General features: G+C 39.5%; 2 protein-coding genes across 3 annotated transcripts; one reads left to right on the top strand and one right to left on the bottom strand.

The window, feature by feature from the left end:
* Positions 1-1,884: 1,884 nt before the first annotated feature.
* Positions 1,885-4,308, bottom strand: LOC133707056 (uncharacterized). Of its 2 annotated transcripts, none has more exons than XM_062132595.1 (2): positions 3,948-4,308; positions 1,885-2,965 (listed from the first exon to the last, which is right to left on the bottom strand). In XM_062132595.1, the coding sequence occupies exon 2, from the start codon at positions 2,960-2,962 to the stop codon at positions 1,913-1,915; it is 1,050 nt and encodes a 349-aa protein (XP_061988579.1). In that variant the 5' UTR covers positions 2,963-2,965; positions 3,948-4,308; the 3' UTR covers positions 1,885-1,912. The 2 variants fall into 2 exon arrangements, 1 of the variants encoding a protein (XP_061988579.1); XR_009844887.1 differs by lacking the exon at positions 1,885-2,965 and adding an exon at positions 2,975-3,416.
* Positions 4,309-11,240: 6,932 nt separating this feature from the next.
* Positions 11,241-20,976, top strand: LOC133744767 (disease resistance protein RUN1-like). Its single transcript, XM_062172814.1, has 6 exons — positions 11,241-11,364; positions 11,757-12,313; positions 17,249-18,356; positions 18,941-19,225; positions 19,309-20,277; positions 20,536-20,976. The coding sequence occupies exons 1-6, from the start codon at positions 11,344-11,346 to the stop codon at positions 20,974-20,976; spliced, it is 3,381 nt and encodes a 1,126-aa protein (XP_062028798.1). The 5' UTR covers positions 11,241-11,343.
* The last annotated feature ends 1,015 nt before the right edge of the window (positions 20,977-21,991 follow it).

The following is a 21,991-nucleotide window of genomic DNA, read 5'->3' as shown; positions in this document are numbered from 1 at the left end:
ATGTCTAGTGGATTCGTTTGTGCCGGTTTTACCCTCTTCCGGGGATAGGAATCCTTCGAACCTAGTGGTCTACCTCGCTTCTGGGCAGGGACATGTGACTGGTTAGCCGCCATGGTCGTACCTCGTCCATCCGGGACAACGTGTCCTACAGGGACATCTATTCTTGCAGGCACATTTGCAGCAGGTATATGTGATCTCGTCACTTTAGTTAGATCAGAGAAAGCATCTGGCATATTTTGGGCTACACTCTGTAGATCTAGAATTCTTCGCACTTCATTATCGCAATGTGCGGTTCGGGGATCAAGATGAGACATAGTGGGGACATTCCATGTCAATTCACGTCGTTCATCAGGAACGGTAACGTTCTTATCTCCCCCTAACGGCGGGAAGACTGTCTCATCAAAGTGACAATCCACAAATCTAGCGGTAAAGAGATCGCCTGTCAAGGGCTCTAAAAAGCGTATAATGGATGGAGATTCATAACCGACATATATGCCCATCCTTCGTTGAGGACCCATTTTTGTACGTTGTGGCGGCGCAATTAGCACGAGAACTGCACACCCAAATACACGTAAGTGCGAAACATCAGGTTCGTACTCAGTCACCAACTGTAATGCAGAATAAGGTTGGGTGGCAATGGGCCTCAGTCGGACCAACATGGCTGCATGCAAAATTGCATAGCCCCACGCAGATACTGGAAGCTTGGTGTGCATTACCAAGGTCCGTGCGATCATTTGTAATCTTTTAATGAACGCTTCTGCGAGACCATTCTGGGTGTGAACATAGGGAACTGGATGCTCAACATTAATCCCAAGGGACATGCAATAATCATCAAAAGATTTTGATGTAAACTCTCCGGCATTATCAAGTCTTATGGACTTGATTGGATAATCCGGGTGGTGAGCCCTTAATTTAATGATCTGGGCAAGGAGTTTAGCAAACACAACATTTCTTGTGGACAATAGTGTAACATGTGACCACCTTGTCGATGCATCAACCAAAACCATGAAATATTTAAATGGTCCGCATGGTGGTTGGATAGGTCCACATATATCCCCTTGTATCCTTTGTAGAAAAAGGTTGGAGTCTTTTTCAGTCTTTGCATATGATGGTCTTATATTTAATTTTCCCAATGAGCAAGCTTGGCATAATGTGTTACTGTACACAAGATCCTTATTGGTAAGGGGATGCCCGTGGGATGAATTTAGGATACGGCGCATCATACTTTGACCTGGGTGTCCCAAACGGTCATGCCAAAGCAAGTAGTTGCTCGAATTGGTTAGCTTCTGGCTGGTTATGTGATTTGCCTCAATTGATCTAATGGTAGCCATGTAGAGACCACTCGAGAGGCACTTTAGCTTCTCCAATGTACGCTTCCGGCCATACAAATTGGAGGTTATGCAAAGATATTCCACTCCTTTTTCCTCAGTGGTTTCAACGTGATAACCGTTGGCTCGAATATCCTTAAAACTCAATAACGTTCTTCTGGAACGTGGAGAATATAAGGCCTCATTAATGGTAAATTCAATACCATTGGACAACATAAATTGGGCTTTGCCATGGCCCTCTATCAGGTTGGATTGACCTGATATAGTTGTCACAGAGGTATAAGTAGGCAATAAGTTTAAAAAAAACTTCCTATCTCGGAGTATGGTGTGCGTAGTAGCACTATCAGCCAGACAACAAACTTCCTCACAAGACATACCTATTCATATATTTAATTCAGTGGATCACATGTATGAAAATAAATAACTTTATTGAATTAAACATCCAAGCATAACCAAATTATGTAAAACTTAAAATTCAAAAAAAAAAAAAAATCACCAAAGATAATCTGAAAAATAGAAAGCATTATTCATAACAATAACATAGATATGGCACAAGTGCCTATTATGCCCATGTCCTCGAGTTTTCAATCCTCGATGTATCCATTGGCTGCTTGGAAATCAGTAATCTCCAAGGTGGTATCCATAGGGACTGACTCTTCCACAAGGTTGGCCTCTCGAGTTTCGCGTCTGGCGTGATACTCTCCTATCTCTTCATCTGTTGCACGACAGGTGCGGGACCAATGGTCAGTGCCTCCACATCTATAACATAGATTATGCTGATTTTGAGGGCGACGGGCCGGACCAGGGTTCTCTCTAATTTGAGTTTGTCGGACTTGGCCATTTCGGTTTCCACCACGTGGGCCTTGTCCACGTCCTCCTCGACCCCTTGGGCCATTGCCTGGGTGGTCACGATCATATGGGCCATTTCTGGGCCCATTTCTCCTTCCATGCCTTGGACGTTCAGACCTTCTTCCCCTTCCACGGCCCCGGTTCCTCCTTCCACGATTATTTTCGTGATGGGCAATAGTATTTGCTTCAGGCAAAGGAATTGCTCTAGTACCGGTGGGCCTTGCTTGATCATTCCTCAGAAGTAGGTTGTTGTTCTTTTCAGCGAGCAACAGGATGGTGATTAATTCGGAGAATCTAGCAAAGTTTCTTTCCCTGTATTGTTGCTGCAGGACCATACAGGAAGGAGGGAAGGTGGAGAAAGTTTTCTCCAGTAGGTCGGCTTCTGTGAGCTCTTCTCCACAGAATTTTAGGAGTGACCGAATCCGGCAGATTTCAGAGTTATACTCATTGACAGTCTTGAAATCTTGGAAACGTATGTTCTGCCAATCGTGCCTTGCTTCCGGCAAGTAGATGGCCCTTTGGTGGTTGAATCGCTCTTCTAGAGCGACCCAAAGAGATCGTGGGTCCTCTTCAGCTAAATATTCCACCTTGAGTGCTTCTTCCATATGTTTCCTGATGAAAATCATAGCCCTTGCCTTCATGTCTTCAGGGGTGATGTTGTCAGCAATAATCGTTGATCTCATCTTATTTGCAGTCAGATGAAGCTTGACATCTTGGGTCCACTTGAGATAGTTCCTTCCGGAAACTTCCAAAGCGACAAAGTCAAGTTTGTTGAGATTTGACATTCTCTACAAGGATTTAAAGGACAATAGTTAGTGCTATGGGTAATAACTTCCATAAGCAATCAATAAGAACTTCAGGTTCTATAACATGGTATGAAAAATCGGATTAAACATGTATAGTGAATTTGTGGAGGAAACTTCAAGTTCCTTATATGGTATTATCGAAGCTACAGGTTCGATACATGTGAAATATTATTACTCAACCCTTTTGGTAACTCCAATTAAATACGACCAGGTAAGAGTATGAGGTTTGGGTGGAGCGAGGCTCTCTTAAGTACACAGCCTCATTGTATCTTGCCTAGACATCGCATCGAATTGGGTGCGCCTACTTGGAAAGATTCATAACCTTTCAATGTTATCGAAACTACGGGTTCGATACGTGTGAACTTCTGGTTCAATATTTATGTATGAACTTCTGGTTCAATATTTATGTGTGAACTTCTGGTTCATTAAGTACCTGCATTCCGCACATATATATTCTAATGCAAAGAATTTAAGCGGGTAAAATATTTAAATTTAATATGAGCAGGTAACACCACAAAACAGTATCATAATAAATAATGAAGGAAAGATGTATCATTATCACAAAGTCCAAACAAGTATATATAGATATTTGTCACAATATACATGAATTGATAGCTAAATTAAAAGCTATTGATTTTCCTTTTTACTCATTCAATTATGCCAATTATAGTGCAAGAGAAATAAGTGTTTCTCATAGAAGATTAAGTTAAACTAGATGCTTCAAAAGTCATAAATCGTGACTGCAGTTCCTACTGAACAGCAGTCGAAAGACGAACTGAAACACTAAGCAAAACTACCCAGAAAAATATGAAAATTTACAGAGATGCAGTAAACACACAGGGGCTCCAGCATACAAAATTTGGTGAGTTTTGGAGTTGATTTACTATTTCAAATAAATACTGGAACACAGAGAACAGAAGGTAAAATGAAACAGCAAAATCGGTTTTTGTTTGGAAAAACCTACTTGGTTGTAGAGCTGGTAGAGTGAAGTTGATTGAATGATGAACTGCCTCTTCTCTGCAACCCAAGAGTTATTCACCTCTCCTCTTGTCAATCTGCAATCCAAATCGTAGAGCTATTCGTGCTGATAACGTGTTGTAAAACGAACATAAAAATGTTTCAGAAAATGGAGAGAGCTTTGTTTCAAAGAACTTGAGAGAGAGAGAGTTTAGATGCAGAGAAGGAGTGTAGTCTTCATATTACATTGAAGTATAAATAGGATTACAAAGGTAGAGCATACAGCTCACTGAATCATTAGCCCTAGTTGTAGATTGGTTGTTAGTAGACATAATCATTCCGATCTAGATCTAGATCTGCATACAACTCATTACAACAACCTATTAACATGATATAGCCAACATAATAATTACAACATAAATGACATATATAACCTACTATAAAATGACTATTAAGGACAATAATTATACCAAAAAACTATTATATTTATTTTATGTAGACTTTCCAATTCAATAATATTAGATTGTATTTCTTATTATTTTCCTTATCTATTTTCATTTTCCAATTTCACTACATACTCATTAAAGCATTCATATATATTTAATAAGAATTAAAAATATGATTAAGATCATTTGACAAAAAAATGTATGATATATATGTTGAACGCATATTGGTGAGGGAAAAAAAATAAATCCTCTTATGATTTATGACCTAAATCTAAGTCAATCCATTATATTTGCAAAAAAAATAAAAAATAAAAAAAAATAAATAATCATGTGGTAAAAAAAATACAGAAAAAAAAATTAAAAAACAAATGTTTTCTTCATTTTTTTTGCACAGCTAAAATAGAAAAAAAAAAACAGAATAGTTCATGGCATTTTCTTATTGATTAGACATTAATTTTTGAAACTCAAGTTTGATTAACAAATGTATATTTAGTTAAGATTTATAGAGTGATTAAATCATTGAAATGGCTAAATTTTTATTTTAAAGATAATATTTTGTTTGCAAATTATATGAGTGAGGTTATTTGAGGAAGTTTAGTGAGGTTTAGTGAGTATATTTAGTATTTGAAAATTTGATAAGAGGTGTAAAAAGCATAGAGGTCAAGTGAGTAAATTTGGAGGTTCCAATAGAAAAACCAGACCCATTCTAATCATGTGAGAGTTTCTATTGGGACCTCTAAATCTGCTCATTTGACCTCACTCTATTATGAATTATAAAATTACATATATAACCTACTATAAAATTGTGATGACCCGGAAATTCGTATTTATTTTCCGAGGATTTTCCGGAATCTAATTTGTGGTTATTGGACGATTTCGTGGCTCGTGGATGGAGCGGAAGTGTTTCGGATGAATTTTTATTCGAAAAGTATGACTTTAGGGGGGGTTGCTAAGGTTGACTTTTGACCCGTTGAGATTCTACGAAAACTTCCTTCACGAAAGTCGTAGAGCGCGTCGATACGAGTTCGTGGACATGTGGAACGCGAGAATCGGAGTTTGTATGAGAAAGTTATGAGCGTTTGAAGTTTTGGGAAAGTTCTATAAATAGGAGTTTCCATTTTCGGAAACTTACTATTTCCATTTTCACATTTACCATTTCTGGAAATCAGAAATCCTCCGTTCTCTCTCATCACCCACGCTCGACCCGACCCGAACCCGGTGATCCGACCCGGATTTTACGGCGAGCTCCGGCGACGGCAGACCACCAGACGAGCCCAGATCGGTTCGCCTCCTCCGTGCGCTCCTCCCTGTGGTGTTCTCTAGCGCCGATTCTCGGTGGTGGCGGCGGTAGAAGGCGGTGCAGATTGGTGTTTTCGGACCAGATCGGTTCTCCGATCTCCGACGTCGGCGAGGCTTCAAGCTGAGTTTGGGGAGCTCAGAGCAGCCTCCTTGATCGATCCTTGGTGGTTGTTTGGATCGATTCACGTAAAACTTGGTTCAACTCAGATTGGATTACTGTTCACGGCTTGTGAGGTAGTTTTCGACCCTTTATGCTTGTTTTCTGACTTCGAGCTAGTTATGAAAATTCACAAGCATGCTTAGATGAAGAACTTTGATGTTGGGAGTTTTGTGAAATATTGAGTTTTGGCCGGCGGCGGTGCGCCACTGCCTGTGGCGGCGTTCTGGCGGCGTTCCGGCCATGTATGGGATTGTTTTTGGTATTATATGTCTTCTACTCGTCGATAAGAGCGTTTTGATATATAGTACGCATATTTTGGAGTTCGTATGAAATTGTTATGATTTTTAAGGTTTCATACCGGTTGATTTATTCGATCCGTGAGGATCCGAGCGTCCGATCGACTTGTGATTGGGACGTATCGATCGTGGATGTATTTCGGAGACTTTGGGAGGTCTCGGATGTGGTTTCGCCTCGATTGGCGCCACTTTGGGGATTTTAGTTCAAAACAGGGGTTTCGAACTTAAATCGTTTGTGAATCGTTACTAAGTTGAAACCGTATGTGATTAGGTACTTGGGAAGTATTCTTGGACGGTTGTTTTGTGGTTTGGCTGCTTTGTTCTGTATTGAAGACACAGCGGGAGTTTCGAGGTGAGTAATCTCACAAGGTTCAATTATGAACGGATTTAATTGGTTGATTTTGATTAGCTTTCGAAATGAACTATAGTTGGTATTAGTGGTATTCCTGAGTGAATGACTACGTATATATATATATTTACGTGAAATATATATGTTTTGGTGGGTTGTGGATTGATGAAAACAATATGCATGAATTGATGCGTTTTATTATTTTGGGTTGTGGCTTTTCGGAAAACTAATGGTGGGAAATGGTATTTCTATTGTTTTGAAAAGTGTTTGTGGAATTGAGAGTCACAGGTTGTGATTTCTCCTTTTGGGTTGATTTAATGTTTTGATCCGACGACCGGTGGTCTGAGGATGTGAGAGTCACAGGTGGTGATTTCTCCTTTTGATTTGATTTAACGTTTTGATCCCACGACCGGTGGTCTGAGGATGTGAGAGTTACAGGTTGTGATTTCTCCGTTTGATTTGATTTGACATTTGGGGTCTGGTGCGACTCGTTTAATGTTTTGATCTGAGGGTCAGGTTGGCCTAAGGATCCAGGGTTGCAGGTTGCATCCTCAGGCAATGTATATCGTAAGGTTGAACCTTGGCCGAGGTGACAGGTTACGATATATTCAGTTAGAGCTCTAGTCTGTCTGCCATGGTACCTCATGGATCTAAGTAGGTTACTTACGATTACTAGGTACGTATTTTGTCCAGGTTGGACTAAAAGAATCATATGCTATTTGTTAGGTTAACGATAGGTATGATTGATGTGCTTATGTGTTTTGTCCAGGTTGGACCGATTTGATGTGTTTTGTCCAGGTTGGACCAATTTGACGTGTTTTGTCCAGGTTGGACCGATTTGATGTGTTTTGTTGTCCAGGTTGGACCGATTTGACGTGTTTTGTCCAGGTTGGACCGATTTGACGTGTTTTGTCCAGGTTGGACTGATTTGACGTGTTTTGTCCAGGTTTGACCGATTTGAAATTTGACATGTTTTGTCCAGGTTGGACTGATTTGACATGTTTTGTCCAGGTTGGACTGATTTGATGTGTTTTGTCTAGGTTGGACTAAAAGAATCATATGCTATTTGTTAGGTTAACAATAGGTATGATTGATGTGCGTATGTGTTTGTCCAGGTTGGACCGTTTTGATGTGTTTTATCCAGGTTGGATCGATTTATCATATTTGAATTGTTAGGTTAACGATTTATATGATTTTGCCACTGTGTGACTTTTGTGATTTCCTTTTGGGAAAAGAGTATTGTTTTGGGAAGCATGGTATGTTTTCCTTATTCTCGAGTCGAAAGGTTTTCCTCGTGTTTGGCGTGAGTTGTGCGGGCTTTTATCCCGTGATTTGGTGTGAGTTGTTTTGAGTTACTCATACGGGCTTGCAAAAGTTTACCGGGTTTGTTGTGTGACAACCCGGTGCACTATTCAAACGGTGTAGGGGTTAATCCTGCAGGTCAGGGTAATCGTGGCTGAAGCTGAGGTAGCTTGTTGGCAGCAGAACTGGTAGGAAGCAAATTTGTTTGGCTTTGCCATTGTTATGGCTTCCGCTATGTAGTAAACTCTGAGGAGCTTTTACGTTTTATCTTGTTGTTGACAATTTAATTCGTAAGCTTGTGTAATATATAACTCTGTGGAGCGAGTGTATATTAACTTTGAGGGTTCAGGGCATCAGTATGTACTTGGTATTGATGGTTGAACGATCACGCATATATAGTTATGGGGTTATATATCGATTTTTATTTGTGTTAAAAATCAGGGGCGTGACAAAAATGACTATTAAGGACAATAATTATACCAAAAAAAATATTATATTTATTTTAGGGTTTTTTACTTCAACAGTGTCTGAACTCTTTGAGGACTTTTAAAATGATACCTGTACTTTCAAAGTGATCAACGTGATACCTGGACTCAAGTTTTCTTGTCAACGTCATACCTACATCAAAATTTCGTCACAGTGCCGTTAGTTCTGACCACGTGTGACGCACGTGAGTCGCAAAAGAGAGCTAAATGACTTATGTGCCCTCAAATTATTTTTTTATTTGAACTATGATTTAATATTAATAAAATAATTAATTTAAATGAATTTTATAATTAATTATAGAAAAATAAATTTTATAATTAAGAGAGAGAAATAAAGGAAGAATTTTAAAAAAATTATTTTTCTCTCTCAAGCTCCACCACCACATTTGCTTACTTACCTGACGAGGCCGATCCGATTAATTGCGAACTCTATATTGAAGGTGGACGTTTCCTCAGCTTCTTGCACCATTCTCTCAGACGATGCAGGGATCAGAGGCTCCTGGACCTGCTTTGGTGCCATTTACTCTGACGGGTAGACAGATGAAGGTGTTAATTATATGACCTGGGCATCTAACAAAAGCTTCACTGTTGGACGTTCTTCATAAGCAAATTTCCTTCCTCAAATCTCCAGAATTCAATTCCACCTCAAATCTCCATACAAACCCCCTTGCCAGAAACCCAACCGCCACCAGAAATCACGATATGAATTCCGGCCCCAATCCCAATCTGATTTGGCCAACCACGCAACCCGCCATCAATCCAGACCTCATTCATCTTCAATTACCCATAATTGTTCTTCCATCTCCAGATCTTGATGTTCAGTTATTTATTTATTTATTTTTGTTTCTGGTGAAGAACAGCTCGTTGAACTTTACCAGTTCGTTTGCCTGTTTGCTAAAAAAAATTAAATCAAATCTTATATACAAGTGCTTCTTCTCCTACCCAAGCATTCGATCTGTTTTTTTTTTTTTTCTGTTTGTTGTGTAAAATTTTGGAGAGATTGGCCCAGGAGCAGCAGCAATCTTTATTTGATGCTTCAAGGCAGGTTAATCTCCTAAACTCCGAAATTGAAATTGGGATCCTGATTTGCCGGATTACTGCACCCCATCCTCCCTCCCTGCCTCGAAGACTGCGCGCTCCCGCCGAATTCAATCAAAGATGCCTTCCTCAAAGCCGCCACCGTCGTGAAGTCACGCGCCACCTTGATCTTTATCGCGGATGAGGACGACGACGAGGAAGACTGCATGAGGTCGTGCAAAAAGAAGCAGAAGATAGCTTTTTTCTACATATGTTCATCTTCAACCTCCAACACCATCTGTTGATCAAATTTTCTTGTTTCTGTTGTTTAAGTATGTATCGTTGATCAAATTTTCTTTTTTTCTTGTTGTTTAAGTTCCTATCAATCGATGGGAACTCTAGAGAGAGAAAGATGGCATCATAACTGTTGCTGGGTTAAAGAAGATGAACATGAATGGGTTCAAGAACATGAACAATTACTGGAATTTTTTTTTCTTTCTTTTTTGCTGGGTTAATTAAGAAGATGAATATGAAGAATTGCTAGGTTCAAATACGTATCTTGCTGTCACTGAGGTGGGAGTGGTGGTGGAGGAGGAGAGGTGGCTAAGTTGGATTCGGAGATGGAGTGTCGGGAGGAGAGAGATTACCAGTTTTTCTTTTGGATCTTGATTAAATACATAGAACAAAGCAAAAAAATTCATTCAACTTTTATATTCAATTCTAAGTGTGGTTAGTTGGGAGGGAATTCAGTTTTTAATCGGCTTTAGGGTGGAATCGAACGGAAATGTCATTTTTGCCCTCACTTTTTGACTCACGTGCGCCCCATGTGCCTTGGACTAACGGAGCCGTAACAGAATTTTGACGTAGGTATGACATTGACAAGAAAATTTGAGTTCAGGTATCATCTTGATCACTTTGAAAGTACAGGTATTATTTTAAAAGTCCTCGAAGAGTTCAGACACTGTTGAAGTAAAAAACCCTTTATTTTATGTAGACTTTCCAATTCAATAATATTAGATTGTATTCCTTATTATTTTCCTTATCTATTTTCATTTTCCAATTTCACTACATACTCATTAAAGCATTCATATATATTTAATAAGAATTAAAAATATGATTAAGATCATGTGACATAAAAATATATAATATATATGTTGAACACATATTGGTGAGGGAAAACAAAATAAATCCTCTTATGATTTATGACCTAAATCTAAATCAATCCATTATATTTGCAAAAAAAAAAAAGTATTTAAATAATTAATCATGTGGTACAAAAAATACAGAAAAAAAAATAAACATTAAAAAACAAATGATTTTTTTTTTTGCACAAATAAAATAGAAAAAAAAATTCAAAAAAAAAAACTAATAGTTCATGGCATTTTCTTATTGATTAGACATTAATTTTTGAAACTCAAGTTTGATTAAGAAATATATATTTAGTTAAGATTTATAGAATGATTAAATCATTGAAATGACTAAATTTTTTATTTTAAAGATAATAATTTGTTTACAAATTATATGAGTAAGGTTATTTGAGGAAGTTTAGTGAGGTTTAGTGAGTAAATTTAGTATTTGAAAATTTGATAAGAGGTGTAAAAAGCATAGAGGTCAAGTGAGTAAAATTGGAGGTTCCAATAGAAAAACTCTTTTGTATTTGAAGGAATGGTAGTTTGTATTTGTATGCTTTCATACATCAGAATTTGATTTGACCTGAACTGAATACAGCGATAACTTGATTCCGAAGGTATCTCATTGAGATGGTTATAGAACTAATTAACATCATTAGTTTCAATAAAGTTTAATAAAGAATTGATAGTAAATTGAGTGGTTAGCTCTAGGGAAGGGAAAAAAAAAAAAACGAAGCCTTGCTACCGATGGCTACCAAAGTACAACCCTTGAAGACTCCTCTTCATCATCTTTCCCCTCCTCACAACATCGGATCTACGAAGTGTTGTTGAGCTTTAGAGGTGAAGATACTCGCAGAAGCTTCACAGCCCCCCTCTACGGCTCTACATGTCACTGCTTTATGGATGATAACAAAGGAACATGAGAGTTTTAGTATTTTCGGTACGGCTTCAGTTTATACGTCATTATTAGTACTGTGTTAATCACAAGTCTACTTAAGAATTCTCATTTCTGTGGAGCTTCCCTTTTTGCTTTACTTTTCCTCTTTAGATCCCCTTTCTCACGCTCAATTATCTCCTCCATTTAAAAAAACGCGTTCGTCCCGTGGAAAATTAAGGCCCAAGCGCTATATAAGTGTCTTGCACTTCTTGTTGGAAATTGCTTCTGTATTTCATTAAGCTCAGCGCTGGAGACTGGAGTGTTTCTAATATTTTTCAGCCATTTTTGGGTACAGATATATTGAGCCTGCCTTTAGTAAGTTGAATTACCAAAAGGAAAATACAACTGTTAGTCATCTGAGCCTTCCTTCCTTCTGACCAATTTCCATTTTGCAGTCCATGCTACCAATGGCTACCAGCAGGAAAGCCGAAGAATCCCGACCAAGAAAAAGGAAAGCCGATGAATCCTCCTCTTCATCTGACTCATCCTCCTCAAATCATTGGATTTATGAGGTTTTCTTGAGCTTCAGGGGTGAAGACACGCGCAACACCTTCACGGGCCATCTCTACCTGGCCTTAAAGGACGCTGGAATCAATGCTTTCATCGACGACAACGAACTTAGAAGAGGTGAAAATATAACTGAGGAACTGGTGCGGGCAATCCAAGGGTCCAAGATCTCTGTCATCGTCTTTTCAAGGAAGTATGCGGAATCCAGTTGGTGTCTTGAGGAGCTAGTGAACATCATGGACTGTAGAACAACACTGGGGCAACGAGTCTTTCCACTATTCTACCATGTTGATCCTTCAGATGTCCGGAAACAGAGTGGTAGTTTCGCAGAGGCATTTGATCAGAAACATGGAGACAAAGATGAAGATAAGGTCAAGAGGTGGAGAGCTGCTCTTACTGAAGCTGCAAATTTGTCTGGCTGGGATCTTAAAACCAAAGCTGATGGGTAATACTTACTAATTGATCTACCTTAATTGCTATCCATTATCCATAACTTATATTAATAAAATCTCGTTTGCTGAGTCACCGCTTTCATTACTTTGTTTGCTCTGTTTTAGAATGAGAGATTGATGAGAGAATTGTGTATTCAATATTGAGAATAGGAGCCCTATATATAGTGATTACAAAGTACATGTTCTAATGTTACAAGGAAAACTATTCCGAATAGTACTACGAATTCTAGAACATTCTCTCCTATTACAATCATGAAACTAATCCTAGTTTGAATAGGCACACATAAGTCAATTTCCTTCAACACTCCCCCTTGTGCCGCTCAAACTTGGTGGTGACGCTTCATCCATTGCCTTGTTACAAACCTTGCTCGAGTGAAAAACCCTGTGGGACAAAAACAAAATCGAGGAGGAGAAAACGAGTACAACACGTCCTTCACTTTTTGAGATCGAACATGTAGACATCATAACTCCCCCTGATGTCGATATCTCCCCCTGATTGCTACAATCGTGGGAGTTCGGATAACTTTCTCAATCCGATGCTCTTCACATGTTTCTCGAAGGTGGATTTAGGTAACGACTTAGTGAATAAGTCCGCTACATTATCCTCTGATCGGATTTGATTCACAGCTTCAATCTTTAGAAGCGATTGTTGTTGCTGATTATAAAAGAATTTAGGCAATATATGCTTGGTGTTGTCGCCCTTGATGAAACCTAACTTCATTTGCTCAATACAAGCTACATTATCCTCATAAATGCATGTAGGTTCATCCGTGGTAGACTTCAAACCACAACTTCCTCGAATATGTCTAATTATAGATCTTAGCCATATGCATTCACGCACGACTTCATGTAGAGCAATAATCTCTGCATGATTCGAGAAAGTAGCAACAAGGGTCTGTTTTGTAGACCTCCAAGATATCGCAGTGCTTCCCATGGTAAAGACATAACCCGTTTGGGAGCGACCTTTGTGAGGGTCAGAGAGATACCCTGCATCAGCAAAACCCATCAAAACATCATTGTCGTTTTGATGGAGGGAAGTAGGGGGACGTCGGCCACCATGGACAGCGGCGGCAAGATTTTGGACGGTGGCGTTTTGCCTCTTGGGGTACGATCCCAAATTTCCGTCATTCATTTTCTCTCTATAGGGATAGAATAGGCCCATATCAATCGTACCTCTTAGGTATCGAAAGATTGTCTTTACACCAATCCAATGGCGGCGTGTTGGCGCAGAGCTATGTCGAGCTAACAAGTTCACTGCGAATGAGATGTCCGGTCTTGTGCATTGAGCTAAGTACAATAATGCGCTTATTGCACTTAAATAGGGCACTTCGGCCTCTAATGATTCTTCGTCCTCATCATTTGGACGAAATGGATCTTTTCCGGGCTCAAGACTACGGCCAATCATGGGAGTACTCACAGGCTTTGCTTTATCTTCATTAAAGCGCCTTAGAATTTTCTGAGTATATGTAGACTGATGGATCAAAATCCCATCACTACGGTGCTCGAGCTCTAAGGCGAGACAAAACAGTGTCTTCCCAAGATCTTTCATCTCAAATTCAGATTTCAAGTACTTAGCAGTTTCCTTCAACTCATCTAGAGTTCCAATTAGGTTCATGTCATCGACATAAACTGCTACGATTGCAAATCCGGAACTTGTTCTTTTAATGAACACGCATGGGCATATTTCATTATTAATATATCCCTTCCCAATCAAGTAGTCACTTAGACGGTTATACCACATCTGTCCGGATTGTTTTAATCCATATAGTGAGCGTTTTAATCTTATTGAAAATGCGCTCCGTGGTTTAGAGCCACTTGACTTGGGTAATTGAAGTCCATCTGGAACCTTCATATATATCTCTGAATCTAGATCCCCATAGAGATATGCTGTAACCACATCCATAAGCTGCATGTCAAGTTTTTCGGAAACTACCAAACTGACAAGGTAGCGGAACGTTATAACGTCCATTACTGGAGAATACGTCTCCTCGTAGTCGATTCCAGGGCGTTGTGAGAATCCTTGCGCCACGAGGCGGGCTTTATATCTAACCACCTCATTTTTCTCATTACGCTTTCTAACAAAGACCCATTTATGGCCAACAAGTTTTACATCTGGGGGTGTCTGCGTTATAGGCCCAAATACCTGTCTCTTTGCTAGCGAATCTAATTCAGCCTTGATCACATCTTTCCATTTAGGCCAATCCGCTCTTTGTTGACATTCTTCGACAGAGCGAGGTTCAATATCATCATATTCAATAATTCATTTTGCAACATGATATGCAAATGCATCATCAATAGACATAGAATTTCTATCCATCATCTCATGTACACTAGTGTAATTCATGGAGATCTCCCTATTCTCTGGAATTGGTTCTGACATTGGAGCGTCCCCCAATGATGTCTCTTGGATATAACCATAATCCGGAATATTATCATGAGATGGATTATTCACATCGATGATTAATGGATTATTTTGTGCCAAACTCGCTTTCTTTCTTGGGCGAGAATCCATCGAACCTATGGGCCTCCTGTGCTTCCTAGCAGGGGCCGTGGGCCTAGCCACAATGTCACCAAGGGTGGGGACGTTGGCGACATGCTCAGTTATCCTTGAGATGGCGTCATGTCCTCTAATTTTAGGGACATCAATCCTTGCAGGCAGGTTTGCAGCAGGTATATGTGATCTCGTCACTTTAGCGATATCAGAAAACGCATCAGACATCGATTCTGCTACGTTCTGAAGATCGAGAATTCTCCGCACTTCAATTTCAGACTGTGCGGTTTGGGGATCAAGATGAGACAGAGTGGGGACAGACCACGACAATTCCTGTCGTTTCTGTTGAACATTGATGTTCTTATCTCCCCCTAACGAAGGGAAGACTGTCTCATCAAAGTGACAATCCGTAAATCTAGCGGTAAAGAGATCGCCTGTCAAGGGTTCTAAGTAGCGGAATATCGTTGGAGAATCATATCCAACATAAATGCCTAATCGTCGTTGAGGACCCATTTTGGTGCGCTGCGGCGGCGCAATTAGTACATAAATAGCACATCCAAATATGCATAAGTGTGAGACATCAGGCTCATACCCAGTCACCATCTTGGACGCAGAAAAGGGTTGAGTGGCAGTAGGTCTCAGACGAATAAGCACAGCTGCATGCAATATTGCATAGCCCCAAGCAGAAATAGGGAGATTGGTGCGCATTACCAATGCCCTTGCGACCATTTGTAGTCGTTTAATGGCGGCTTCTGCGAGACCATTTTGGGTGTGAACATGAGGAACTGGATGTTCAACTTCAATCCCAATGGACATGCAATATTCATCAAAAGTTTTTGATGTAAACTCCCCAGCATTGTCTAGTCTTATAGACTTAGTATGATGATCAGGGTGGTGAGCCCTTAACTTAATAATTTGGGCTAGGAGTTTTGCAAATGCAGCGTTCCTTGTGGATAAAAGCATGACATGTGACCAGCGTGTCGATGCATCAACCAACACCATAAAATATCTAAATGGTCCGCAAGGTGGTTGAATAGGTCCACAAATATCACCTTGGATTCTTTGCAAGAATGGTATGTTTTCTTTAGTGTCCTTTGCATAGGATGGTCTCGATCCTAATTTTGCTAAAGACCAGGCTTTGCAGAACGAATAATGGGCTTTAGAAACAACTAATGAGGATTTTGGTTGAGCCACGAAGTCACAATTGACTTTAGAAGTAGAAGTTGGAGTAAAAGGAGCATGAGTGGCGTCAAGGCCACCTTTGGGCCGCAGGGGGACAGAGGCGCCGGCCAAGGATGGCTGGTTTTGGGGGTGAACTGCACCGTGAGGCGCAGGGGCTCCTTCGGGGTCCAAAATCCGATTGTTACTTATTTTCGTTCTGAAAAATGGATGTCCGTGTGAAGTCTTTAATATACGGATCATTATATCACGACCTGGGTGTCTCAAACGGTCATGCCAAAGCCTATATGTGTCGGAATCCCATAAATCATCTCTCATAACATGATTGGATTCAATTATTCGAATAGTGGTTGCATACAACCCACTAGAACGACACATAAGTTTCTCTAAGACTCGTTTATATCCGTAGTCATTAGAGGTGATGCAAAGGAACTCTTGTCCATTCTCATAATGTGTTTCCACATGAAAACCATTGGCTCTTATATCTTTGAAGCTCAATAGGGTTCTTCCTGCCCTAGGAGCATAAAGAGCTTCGGTGACATTAATGATTGTGCCATGTGACAACAAGAATTGAGCTAGTCCTCGACCATGAATCAATTTAGATGACCCAGCTGCCATCGTAGTCACTGAAGATCGAGTAGGTGTCGTCTCAAGAAATAACTGCCTATTTCGAAGTATGGTGTGCGTAATAGCACTATCCACGAGGCATTCTAGCTCTCCGGGAAACATACTTGAATGAATAAAGTTCAAATCAAAATCGACACTTTATTTCAATGAAAGCCAATGATTACGTCAAAGTTTCTAAATCAAAATTTAATCCAAAAAAAAAATGACAATCAAGCTTAGACAAGTAGTAGTTACTCAATCATTTCGGTAACTCCAATTTGGTTGTGACCAGGTAAGGTAAGGCGAGATTTTGGTGGAGCTGTGCTCACTTTTAAAACCGTTCTCTCAGTTCAAACTTTTCCTAGACATCACAATTAATTTTGGATGAGCCTACTTTGGAAAGAATTATAACCACTTGTCTTATGTAGTAGAGGTCATTACTATAGAACAAGATGACACTTTAAATCTTCTAGGTTGATTGATTGATTGATTGATTTCTGAGTTCTAAGTTGCAATTTTGTTGAAATGTTCTCTTTACGAGCAATAAGTGTAATCGTATAGAATATTTGTAGTATGTATCATTTCAATTTGATCTTCTAGTTGGATGATGATCGAGTCTACTTCTGCTGTGCTGCCTTTTTGTTATTGCCAGGCATGAAGGGAACTTTATCAGGATGATTATTAAGGAGATCACTAAATATCTCAATAACACAGACTTAAATGTAGCAGACAATGAAGTTGGAATAGACTCTCGTATGCAAGATATTATTTCTCATTTAGGTGTTGGAACATCACATGACGTTCGCATTGTTGGAATTTGTGGTATGGGGGGGATCGGAAAAACCACAGTTGCAAAGGCTCTTTACAACAAATTTCGTCAAAGCTTTGAAGCTTCAAGTTTCCTTCCTGATGTCAGGGAAACTGCTATGCAGAACAATGGTATGGTTAGTTTGCAAGAAAGCCTTCTATCTGATATCTCTAAAACAAGCATGGCAGAGGTACGTCATGATGACAGAGGGATCAATGTGATAAAAAACAGGATCGGATGTAGAAGGGTATTTGTCGTAATTGATGATGTCGACCAAGTGGAGCAATTAAAGGCTTTAGCAATAGGCCGTGACTCATTTGGATTAGGAAGCAGAGTCCTTATAACAACACGAGATGAACATTTGCTAAAGCAACTTTCAGTGGAGTCTATATATCAAGTTCGGTTGATGGATGAAGAAGAATCTATCAAACTCTTTAGTTTGCATGCCTTTAAAACTCATTGTCCCCCTAATGAAGAATATCTTAGACTCTCAAGAAGGGTTGTTTATTGCTGTGGAGGTTTGCCACTAGCTCTAAAAGTTCTTGGTTCGTTTCTAGTTCAAAGAAGCCCAAAATTTTGGGAAAGTGAAATCAAGAAATTGCAAACAATTCCTCCACTCGAAGTTCAAGAAAAGCTCAAGATAAGTTTTGATGGGCTAAATGATGATATAGAGAGGGACATATTCCTTGATATATCATGTTTCCATATCGGGAAGAAGATGGACATTGTCAAACAAATATTGGATAGTTGTGACCTTTTTCCAGATTCAGGAATTCAGGTCCTCGTTCAACGTTGCCTCGTAATTGTTAATAATAAAAACGAGCTAATGATGCATGATTTGCTTCGCGACATGGGTAGAGCAATTGTCCGTGCAAAATGCCGCGACAACCCTGGAAAATGGAGTAGAGTGTGGCGCTCGGAAGATGCAGTAGAGGTATTGAGGGACGAATCTGTGAGTACCTTCCTGATCAAACTCCATGTTAATTCATTGGATATACTACAGGAGTAGCATATGCATCCGTTATCAAATTAGTATGCCCCATATGTGTTTGAACTCCTAAATCAAAAATCCAAAATTTTCATAGGTTATTGCGTTTAACTCTGATACTCTGATTCACTGATTGTATGATTCAATACTTTCAAATGGAAAATGTATTTTGAGTAAGTTTTTCTTTTACAACTGGCATGCAAAACATTCTAGCGCTGAGTTTCGTGTTGTAAACAAGATGATGTGCATTAAGGACTTACAGTTCCTGGTAATACCCGACATGTGTATATAATGCTGTCAGTTTCTTTTTCGACATCATCTAGTATTTTTCTGTTGCATTTAATAAGGTTTAAGTCTCCAATGACACAGAATCAATAAATACTCGCTGATTGGCACAATATATAACTAATCCGTAATTCAATACTGTAAGTCGATCATGTACCTCTCTTGTAGTTTAGGCCTGCCTGCATTCATGAATCCGCTTATGCGTAGGAACTTATGAATTCTTTTCACATGCAAATAACCATCTCGATGCCTTCCGTTTACAGGGATCTGATGAAATTCAAGGACTCACTCTTGACATGTGGAGCTTAGAATCAGAGAAAAGGGCTAAATTAAGGACAAAAGCATTTGCAAAAATGAAGAGACTGAGATTTCTAGAACTCGGTCGAGTCGAGCTCACTGGAGGCTACAAATATCTCCCCAACAAGTTAAGATGGCTCCACTGGACTGAATTCCCTCTAAAGTTCATACCAAAAGACTTTCATCTAGGAGAAGCAGTTGCTATCTACCTGCCATTTAGCAAACTCATATACGTTTGGGAAGATTCTGGGGTATATTATTTACTCAACCAAATTATTACTTCTTTCCTTGGTTTTGTTCACAACATCACCGCTCTCTTAACCTTGTCCAACAGGTCCTTGCGAAGTTGAAGATCCTTAATCTTAGTGATTCCTATTCCTTAAAACAATCACCTGACTTTTCAACTATTCCCAATCTGGAGGAGTTGGTCCTCAAAAGATGTTGGAAATTGGCAGAGGTTCACCAGTCCATTGGAGGACTTAAAAGGCTTTCTTTGCTAAATCTTGAGGGCTGCAAAATTCTTGAGGAGCTTCCAAGAAGTTTCTATAAGTTAAAATCTATAGTAACTCTTGTTCTTAATGGCTGTGAAAGATTTGAGAAATTGGATGAGGAAATAGGGGACATGACATCGTTGTCTACTTTGCGTGCAAATTGCACAGCACTACCGTCTTCCATTGTGACATTAAAGAACCTGAAATGTTTATCTCTACTACGTTGGTCTTCCTTCAGAGAAATTATGAGGATTACCTCGAAATCTCTCTTGTCGACACCTAATTTCCCTAATCTCAATTTGCCTCCTTCAGTTCAAGGCTTAAGCTCTTTAGTTGATCTATCTATCAATGGCTGCAATATACCTAATGTTCCTAAGGATCTTGGAAGTCTATCTTCCTTGAAAAGTTTAGATATAAGACGTTGTTACTTGCAAAGCCTGCCAAGCCTCAGAGGCCTCTCCCAGCTTGAAGACCTATGCTTGGTTGATTGCAATCTTACCGACGAATTGATAAAGGTTATGGATCTTGGGAGTCTTTCCTCTTTGAAATTGTTAGATCTAGATGATAACGGTTTCAGTAGCCTTCCAAGCCTCCGTAGCCTTTCTAAACTTGTCGATCTAGGTTTGAGAAGGTGTACAAACCTTGTTGCAATCCCAGATTTACCAACAAGTCTAACGGACCTCCGTGCTTCCGAATGCACTGCATTGGAAGTAATGCCTGACTTGGATGAATCTGTGAAAAGCTCCCTGAGGCTGCTTGAAATGGAAGGGTGCATCAATATCACTGCTACTTTCAAGGAGAAAATTCTACAGGTCTCTCTCTGTCTCTGTCTCTGTCTCTGTCTCTGTCTCTCTCTCTCTCTCTCTCTCTCTCTCTCTCTCTCTCTCTCTCTCTCTCTCATCTTGCTTCTTGCATGGTATAGGGATGGAATTATATAGGACCTGTTGAGAGTTACCCTGATACTTGCCAGGTAAAATTATGCAGGTCACTCTCTCTCTCTCTCTCTCTCTCTCTCTCTCTCTCTCTCTCTCTCTCTCTCTCTCTCTAATCTTGCTTCTTGTATGGTATAGGGATATAACTTCGTACACAACTTTGGCATATTTCTCCCTCCGAGTGACATTCCTGAGTGGTTCCCGTGGGTCAATGAGGGTGGCAGAATAAATTTTCAAGTGCCTGCAATTAGGGGGAGTAATGTAATAGCCATCACTCTGTGCTTCACTCTTTTAAAAGATGATATTCGTGAGCCAAAAGTTGTACGTTGTGGCCTTGAGGTTGCAAACCATACCAAGCTCACCAGATATTACATTGCGTCAACGGAATCAGGCCATGAAAGCTGTCCCCGTCATTACGAGTATCTTTGGCTGGGACATTTTCCCAGCTATTCGTTCAATTTGGAAGGAGGCGACTTTGTTGAAGTTTTGATAACATCACGTCCATCTTTCGGAGTGAAGAAATCAGGGGTCAGTCTCGTATGGGATACCAAACAGCCAGAGTTATGTCAGGGTAGGTAGGATGTGTTTTACTCGTCCATATACTGGAGGCAATAATTATATGGAATAGACTCCTTGCTGGTTATGTCAATGATGTAGTCACCTGATGAGGAGTACTGAGGACTGACCTCCGACAAAGATTGAGGCATGAGGAAGCCATTTTGAGGTCTTAGATCATGGTTGTTGAAGAATGGAAGATTTTGAGCAGAAAAGTACTAGTTGTAATCAGCACAGGCACTCCAATATACAACCTCTTATTACTACGTCTATGATGTTTCGTCGAAGGAGAATCCAAACTTGTATTCATTGCGTTTCAATCAGAATTAATCCTCCCTTTAAGCTGTTATTGCTTATATCTATCATCTTTCTGCCTCAATCAGAGGAATTCCTTTAGAAATACTGTTACTGAGGGCGATGCACTCTACTTTAAATTGCCTCAAATTAGTGGCTCTAGTGCAATAGGATTGACTATGCGGTGCAGCCGGTGCTTGTTCTCCAAGTATAGGCAAGTGGATTAGTGGAAAGAGATGAACTTTGGTGTATTTAAGTCCAAAACTCACACTCCATATTGGATGTAGTTCAGATGAATTTTTTTATTAATCGCGGTCATATGACTCACCTGCCACGTTGGATTTGTTTCCTTTTCTATCTTGCTGATTCAACACCTAAATTTTCCATTCCTAACATACCCTTATTTAATATATTCTACATAATAAACAGTAAAAATCAATATATTAATTGTAATCCTAAATTATTGCAATCTTGTTAATGTAAAATTAGCAAATTTAATATATTGACTTTAATTAACATTATTAGATCCTTGATTGAATATATCAAAAGAGAAATCTTTATATATTAAGACATTATTTTTCCTTGCTATTGCCTATTACATATTGTCTCATTCTCCTTCTTCTTCTTCTTCTTCTTCTTCTTCTTTTCTACCGAATCATCTCTTTTTTCCTCTCTTTCTTCCGTGCATTTCTTATTTCCAACACATACTTCTGATTTTTTTGTTTATTTATTTTTCTCTCATATT

The sequence above is a fragment of the Rosa rugosa genome, chromosome 4 (genome assembly GCF_958449725.1).
Source record: "Rosa rugosa chromosome 4, drRosRugo1.1, whole genome shotgun sequence".
In the NCBI taxonomy this organism is placed as follows: Eukaryota; Viridiplantae; Streptophyta; class Magnoliopsida; order Rosales; family Rosaceae; genus Rosa; species Rosa rugosa.
Note: the sequence above shows the minus strand (reverse complement) of the source record. Positions and strands in the feature narration are given on the sequence as shown.